At 47.5% G+C, this 8,289-nt stretch overlaps 1 protein-coding gene across 1 annotated transcript; it reads left to right on the top strand.

Annotated features, from left to right (window-relative positions):
- Positions 1-501: 501 nt before the first annotated feature.
- LOC126643840 (C-type natriuretic peptide 1-like) lies at positions 502-2,352 on the top strand. Its single transcript, XM_050322536.1, has 3 exons — positions 502-594; positions 1,681-1,998; positions 2,183-2,352. The coding sequence occupies exons 1-2, from the start codon at positions 502-504 to the stop codon at positions 1,984-1,986; spliced, it is 399 nt and encodes a 132-aa protein (XP_050178493.1). The 3' UTR covers positions 1,987-1,998; positions 2,183-2,352.
- Positions 2,353-8,289: the final 5,937 nt, after the last annotated feature.

The raw sequence follows: 8,289 nt of genomic DNA, 5'->3' as shown, positions 1-8,289 counted from the left end.
ATGAAAAATGCCAGATGATCCCTGATTTCCCTTTCCTCCATACAGATCCAGTTCAATGGCCTTTAGCTTTGAGCATCACATGTGTGCAAAAATGCCACAAAAGGTCAAGATGTATCACTGCACACTCAGGAACATTTCAATTTCTCAGTGGGGCCAAATTCCAAGCCTGTGCTTCCTTTCAGATAGGTTCCAGATTTAATACAAATTGCGTCTAAGAGAACACATAAAGTGTAAAGTGTAGAGTGTAAAGTGCTCCTTTCACTCACCACCAGAAAAGAGAACTATTTCCTCCCTCCTTCTCCTCCTCCTCCTCCTCCTCCTCCTCCTGGGAGGATGAAAACAGCTCAGAACCTCAAACCAATCCTTGCACTAGCAGGAACTCAAAAGGTGGCCTTGGGAGGGACTGGAGGAAGATATAAATGCTGATAGCTGGAGACACAGAGCAACACTGAACTGGAGAGACTCGAGGGAAGGAGGAATCAGAGACACCAAAACAAGAACATGAACCTGAAACTTCTTTTCTGCCCTGGATTCCTTCTGCTGCTCATTGTCAGTCAAAACCAGGCAGGGGCCAGGTCCATTTCCAGCTTACAGGTGAGTGACTGGCTGCTCAACAGAGCAGAGAGAAGCTGATGGTGCTTTAGGAATTAGACACTTCAGATGAGCTCTGTTTCTTCCAACCCCAGCTAAAGCAGCAGGAGAAACTCAAGACAGGTGACAGCAGGAACCCTGAGGTGGGCAGGCAGAGAGTTATTAAACAGGGGGAAACTAAAGTCCTTGATTACTGGGTTTAAGTTTCTGATCACACGAGGCAGCTGAAACGAAAATGTTTTGCTTTTTCTTTTTTTTTCTTGTGGGGTCAGGTTGGGGATTGGAGGTGCAGGATCATCCTGTGACTGAGTAAAACAGTGAGCTTTTGGAGTAAAAGGAATGATCCTGGAAGGACTGTGACCTCAAGCCGTAGGGCAGTCACCTGCATGCTCCTCCCTGAATTCCCTGGTTTTGGCTGGAATTACGGGGTTGTACCTGCAGGATCTCCTCCTCAGCTCAGTGGTGCCAGCAATGCAGCCCCTGCTTGGGAGTCCCAGAGGCAGAACACAAGAAAAAGTGGAAGTGTGTATGTGTGCCTGTGTGTATTTGTGTGTGCAGCAATGCCAAGTCAGCAGGAAAACACATTTCAGCCACTGGACTAAGAATCTGGTATTGCCAAATATGAAGTAACCTCCCAGCCTGTAAAGAAATATATAATGTAATCCTTCAGTACCAATTTCAGTGTGTTCTTGCTTTGATTTTTTTATTATTCCAACATATCAACTGTTTTTTTCTTGTTCCTTATTCACTTGACCGAGGCTCTTTCGTCATTTTTCACAATTTATCCCACACCCCAGCACCAGGAAAGGATTAACTGGCAGTCTACCAGCTCAGAACTATAGGATTCACCAAGACCATACAGCCTGAGAGCACCTTGAGAGAGCACTCAGAGTTAGCTCAGAGAAGCTTTTGTGAGCCAGAAGAAAGCAAAGATAACCATCATCAGCCTCAGAAAACACTTCAGTACTTTCATGTTAAAAATAAATGTCCTCAAACTTAGTGCTGAACGTGGCTTATATGAAAATAATGAGAGTTTCCACAACCCTTCCTTCTCCTCCTTCTCCACTTTCCACCCTTTTCTTTTCCCAGAGTCTCTCCAAACTGCTGGATGAAGATCTGGAGCTTCCCCTGGTCTCAGAAGAGAGGGGCCAGGAGCAAGATGAGCTGATCCCAGGAGGTGTCTTTGACCAGGAAGATCCTGAACTGCAGTGGCTCCAGAACCCCAGGGAGCAGCCCCAGAGCATGTCCATGGGGGACGGGGCCATCCCGAGATTCTTCAGCGACCTCCTGAGCTCATCCCGCAGATACCGAGGCAGAAGCAAGAAGGGCCTCCCCAGGGGCTGCTTTGGTGTCAGGCTGGACAGAATTGGGGCCCTGAGTGGCCTGGGGTGCTGACTCTGCAGGGTGGTAAGAGAGAGCCAGAGGCAGCTCTGTGTGTGTGACCTGCACGAGAGCAGAGTTAACTCAGCTTTAATGAAATGGTGCCTTAAAGTAACTTTTACCCTCCTATCCCCAACACATTTCATTATTTTACCCTCCTCCAGTGCACTTCTCTTTCTTTTATTTATTTATTCCTCTGCTTTCTTGACAGGGCTGGCTTTGAGGTTTCAAAGGAGCTGTTGCCTTTCAGTGAGAGATTCAGCTCTTTTTCATGTTGGCTCCACCATCTACTACCCGATGTACTGAGCAGATTGCACCCACTTGTCCTCCCCTGAATTACCTGGCCAGCAGAACACACCTTTGCTCTACTGCCTGCCTGTGTCAGAGTAACTATGTGTGAACATCTATCTGAAATTTAGTTGCAAAAAGCCACATTTGTACTGTTTGTGTACTAAATGTTTAAATAAACAAGTCTGATTATGCCACTGTTTTCCATAATTTAGTGAATTTGCTTCATGTGTCATTCCTGAAACAGAGCCCCAGTCTGCAGTTAGACACAAAACCCACTGGAATTCAGGAGCATTTCAGGGGGCTGCTGTCTGGTAATCAGCAATCAGGACACAAAAAGCCCCAAAGTCCTTGACCCACAATTTGCACTAAGGGCAGCTCTTTTAGGTGGCATCAATAGAAACAGCGAGTCTGCATTTAGATCTGCCACTGGCAGAGGAAAACAACTGTTTCTTCCTATTATATCTTACTTAAAAAAAAAAAATAAAACCTAAACAAAAAATAATACTGCCCTTCTTTAAAGGAAGTCCAAGGGCACCCCACTCTTCCTTAGGCAGATCCAGGTAGTTCAAAACACTGAGCAGAAAATTCAGAAACATATCCTGAAGGCTTTTCTGGTTAACAGTCTTGGTTAGCAGTCTTATGCTGTTTGCTACTTAATCTGTTTAAGTTGACTTTAATAACAAAGCAACAGCAACTCTGAAAATGCCCTGAACAGGCACTCAGTGGGATTTACAGACACCCCTGAGTACAAGCTCTCCAACGACGGATTATAGAATGAATATAATGCATACATCATATAATGCAATGAATTTATTATACTCTATGTTGCTTTTCCTAAGCAAAAAAATCACAAGAAAATTAAGGATTTCACCAGTCAGATGAAGACCTAAAGTCAGGAACGGAAGATGAAAGAACAAAGCCGTTTTCACCATAATTCCATATCAATAGACTGTACATGGCTTAAAACTAACAATTTACTTAGGCTAAGAAGAAGCAGATCTGCTTGCTTTGAGGAACCAGTGTCTTGTGGCAGTTGCTAATGGGAAGGTTACAGCCCCCCTCCTACTAATCCTGAGTCTAAACCTTTCTCCCAGCTCCCAGTAACCCTCAGAGCAGGGACATTCTCACAGGCATAAAAGCTTCCTAACGCTGAAATTTCGATGAAAATCCCATGAGGGGTAAGTGCTGCTGGAGTTTGTTTCCTGAACATCCTCAGCTTGTTTCCAAACTCAGCTACATTAACGTAAACTGTGGGTCATTGAAGCTCTTTGCAGGACAATAACAGTGGTCAGAGGAGGTTGAAGTCTGAGCTGTGAGCACTTGTGACCAGAATCCTCCAGAAGACGAACAAGAAACAGATAAGAGCTGCAATTATAGAGGCCGAGCTGGTAATGTGCCATCCCCTCACCTGGCATTTTGTGGGAACATTTTAAAAAGCCACTTTTCAGAAAGCAAGAACAATTTATTTCACATAAAAGGCTCCATAATTAGATCCCCAGGACTGAAGCCAAGTGTGTTTGTACTTTAGGTAATTTGCTGAGTCCTATTAGCATTTCAATAATCAAAGCTGAGCTTTGAAGTGAGGATGCCAGTCAGATGGGGGAAGCTCATCTCTGGCTGTGCCATTTCCATCTCCACTAAGCAGCAGTTCATGAATTTACAGACCAGGATTACAGAAGTGGCTGAGGAGAAAAGCCTCCAATAAAACTGCTCCTGCACAGAAATAAACATAGATATATCTTTCTCAAATATGTCTGCTTATGGGGAAACTGATTATAAGGGATGCCAGGCAGCAGTCGAGATCTAATCTCATCCAAGACTCATTTCTGACTAGTTTATTATTAGAGGGCTAAATTGTATTTATTCCCCTTGGTCATCCCACAGATCCTGTACACTCTCACTGCTTTATCCCTCTCTGTTCCTGTCTGTCTCTAGCACACACAAAATCGAGGTTGGTTCACATCCTCTCCCATATCTGCTCTTATTCTGTATCAACATTAACACTCCCACCTGGCGTGAGCTTCCTTCCTCCGCGTTCCCTGCCTCCACAACGCACACCTCATTTCTCCGCCAGGTTCTTCTTTGCTGTGATGCCTTAAACAAAACCACCTGGGGCTCCGTCCCGCCGGGGCGGGGATCCATATCCCCATTCTCCTTCCCTCCGCAGGACCTCCTGGAGGCGCTGGGGCAGCCCCGGGAGGAGGACGGGGAGCCAGGCCCGGAGGACGAGCCGGTGGCCGGGGCTGAGGGCGCTGGATCCGAGCGGGAGCTCCCGGGGTTGCGGACCCCGGTGCCCGGGAGGAGCAGAGCCGGTGACGAGCCTCCCCGTCCTCTCCCCGACAGGGACACTTCTCCGGCTGCTTTGGGGCGAGCCTGGAGAGGACGGGAGCGCACACGGGGCTGGGATGCAGCGGGTTCCGAGCCCGCGGGTGCCGGGGCGGAGCGGGGCAGGAGCGGCCGCTGTCCCCGGCTGAAGGCTCGGAGCGGCTCCCCCGCTGCTCCCTGCACTCATCTCCCAGCTTTCTGGGGGACAAGGAGAAGCTGAAGTCTGGACCGGCTCCCAAGCGCTCTCTGAGCCCCCCAGGCCGGTGTCCAGCAGCCGGACCCGCGGCAGTGGGGTGCGGAGCAATACATTTTAGTACAAAGCCTGCATTGCTTTCTCTGAGTGTTTTTTTTTTTCTCGATCATGGCCTAGCACACGGCCAGATGATACAGAAACCCCCTCCAGAGCGCTCTTCTCCCTCTGCTCTAAGGGCTCGGACTCGGCTCTGGCCAGAGCACTACACGCGGTCTGCACAAGCCTTCGTGGAGGGTCGCAGCAGCAGGAAGGATGGGGGTTGCATCCTTCCAGGACGATGATCAGTCCCGCGACCCACCACGCTGCAGTGAAGAGGCAGTGCCAGGCACCGCTGCCAGCTCCGGGAAGCCTTTCCCGACGGCTTCACGGCTGCCTGGCAGGGAATGTTCCCAGGAGGTGGGCGCCGGGCTCGGGGTGAATTCCAGCTGGTGTCCTACACGCACCCCTGTGCCGTGGGTGCCAGCGCCAGGTTTGGCACAGAGGGGGCCGCTGAGGACACCCCATCGCTTTAAAAATACATTTGGCTGCGGACGAGGCGCTGCCAGGGCTTCAGCACCCGGGACAGACGCCAGTGCCCCGCACGCTGAGAGCCGGCACCGCCGGGCTCTGCCGGGCTCTGCCGGGCTCTGCCGGGCTCTGCCGGGTTCCCCTCGCCTGCCCGGAGCTCCCTGATGCCCGCACTGAGCCTGGAGAGCCCAGCAAAGAAAGGGGCAGCCGCCACACAGAGAGAATACATCCCGATCACCGGGAGAAATAATCCGTGTTTGGGATGAAAATCAATTTCCCCCCTTGGAAAAAGCGAGGCACCACTTTTAACTGCCTTAACTGCAGTAGCGCAGTTGGACATTTAATGGGCATTTTGGATCTCCCTTTTGATTCTCACACTGCCTCATCTCTTCATTTCCTTCTCAATCTAACCAAAGCGCAGGGAAAGAGTGCTTGGGTGGGGTATGATGTAGTTTTGTCAGAGGGTTTAAACAGTGGGAGATGAAAGGAATCCAAACCCAGCCTCTTCCTCAGAGCAAAAGCTTCTACAAAGGCTCCTTACAGTCAGCTCAGACTCCTCAGCCGCAGAACGGCAGTAGGAGCATCGGACATCGCGGGAGGGACGTGCGGCAGGTCGGGGCAGCACTCAGGGACAGGTCTATCTGCAGAAGGAATCCACGTGGCACCACCCCCAGGCTTACAGTCCTCAGCCTTACAGGGCTGAAAAACAAGGGCGTAGAATCCTCCTGCAGGACAAGGGGCAATGTGACCCTCAGCTGAGCTCCGTCCATCCTCCTGCTCGCAGGGATCCTCACCCGGGCTGCAGCAGCACTTTTGGTGCTCCCCCTCTCCCCTCTGAGCAGCCAGAGCTGCTCTACCGGAGCCTCATCACCCCACACCTCCCATCCCGCGAGCCTGAGGAAAAGTGCCAGTTTCCCAACCCTAAAATCACTCACATCAAGCTTTTCATAAGAACCTGCTGCCCTGTTAAGGCTCCTGATAGGGTTTTTACAGGGGAAATGCCCAGCTGAGCTCAGGAGGTGCCTGGATCCCGACTATCCATCGGGGGCTATAAAGCCTTAAGTTCACATTCATCTTACCAGGGTGGTGACACTGAGATAAAACAAACAAACAAACAATAATGAGCTGAGTTCTGACATTTTTCTATACAAAAAAAAAAACAAACCACAAAGCAAAGCTCAGAGTAAGTGACAAAAAGTTTTCGTGCAGGGACAGCACTAGAGAATATTTAGTGGGTGGGAGCGTGAAAGAAACAAAAAATATAGCAATAACAAATATTAATTATCTTAAATTGGACACTGGATACTAATGAATAATTCTGGTTTATCTTCTCACACTTTTTTTGCAGTTTACAAAACAAAGTTACACCTCGGTGTAAACAAACACACACACACACCAAGAGCGGCAGGAAGAGAATGATTGTAACTCATTAGTGAATTATACAGACACTGCATCATGGAGTGTTAATTAAAAATAATAATAATAAAAAAAAAAGCTATCAGGATCTTAGTTCTTAATAGCACAAAACAAGAATGTGTTGGGGTGACACAAAAAAAGAGCATTTCCTCCATGTACTGAAAAAAGAAAGCATGGAGGAAAAATAGAAGGAGTTTTTATAATAAAGGTTTTCATCAGAACACACACAGAGTTGGGCTGAATTCAGACTATATTAGGAAAAAGTAGCATCTGAGCATGACTCCACAACCTTGGGAATGTCCTTTCCAGTATAATTTTGGTAGCTGATCATGTGAACAGTATGTCCACATGTTTGTACACAAACACCATGTTAAAACATTTAAGACATGAGAAATATTTTATCATTGTTTTATTATTTAGAAACTAATCAGGAGATCCCTTCAAGATCTATATTCATATGAAAAGTCAATAAATTATAGACGTGCATTCTTGCTTCAATCTAAAATAAAAAGAAAGATTAGAAAAATGTGGGGCAAACAATGTGCTTCACAATTTAGAACTCTCGCATCTCTGTAAAAAAAGCTTTAATTTTAGTTGCACAATATTCACAAAGACAACCATGGAAGAGGAATTTTCAGCAAATCTGTATTTAATTTAAGAACAGGCAGTTTTTAGCCAATTTAAAAAACTTCAGCACTCAAATAAGTAAATAAATACTTTTGGTTTTTAATACATTAAACTGAAGATTTCATTTTAACCCCTCCCAAACCACATAGAGACACAAATTCACCCATTCTTCCACGGGGGAAGATTCTGATTAACACTGAAAGCCATCAATTGAAATTTCTCATCGAGCAAGTTTCTTTCTTGTACGAGGGTACACAAAGATTATTCCTGTATCTGGCCACCTGGCCTTTCAGTGTTATTGCTGTAGGGTCAAGCCTTACCATCGAGTGTTGAAAGAAATCCCATTATTTACAGGTTTGGCTGTTAACAGGGACGGTGTTTTCGGCGGTGGGGGCTGGAGGCACTCGCTGTCCCCGCAGAGTCAGTCCTTGCTGAGCTGCAGATGGAGGTGCTGCTGCTGTGGGTAACACACAAACACCAAGTCCCAACGGTGATATCACCCCAACAGCACTGGGGAAAGAGAAGTTGGCCCAAATCTGGGATTTTCAGCACACTCTGTGGTATGCGGTGGCTGCACATATTCCATTTATAGAAGGGAAGTGTGCACGATGCTGTAGGGGTCCTAAAAGTAGATTTATCTTCAGCCTTTACTCTTCACCAAATACTCATCTGAAAAGCCTCGTGCTTTCCCTGTAAAAGGTCATTTCTCTGTGGAAATCTTCTCACCGAGCAGAGTTTGGGGTTGTTTCCCATCTCTGTCAATCTGACCATTCTTGAAAGAAAATTGCTAAGAATTTCCAACTGGACCGTGTAATCACAGCCCCGGTATCAAGAGGAGGGGGAGTGACATGAAATCACTGACTTGTGACATACATTCCTCAGCCACGGGTGGCTGCTGC

This window comes from Myiozetetes cayanensis, unplaced genomic scaffold (genome assembly GCF_022539395.1).
Source record: "Myiozetetes cayanensis isolate MyiCay16 unplaced genomic scaffold, myiCay2020 scf28, whole genome shotgun sequence".
Lineage (NCBI taxonomy): Eukaryota > Metazoa > Chordata > Aves > Passeriformes > Tyrannidae > Myiozetetes > Myiozetetes cayanensis.
Note: the sequence above shows the minus strand (reverse complement) of the source record. Positions and strands in the feature narration are given on the sequence as shown.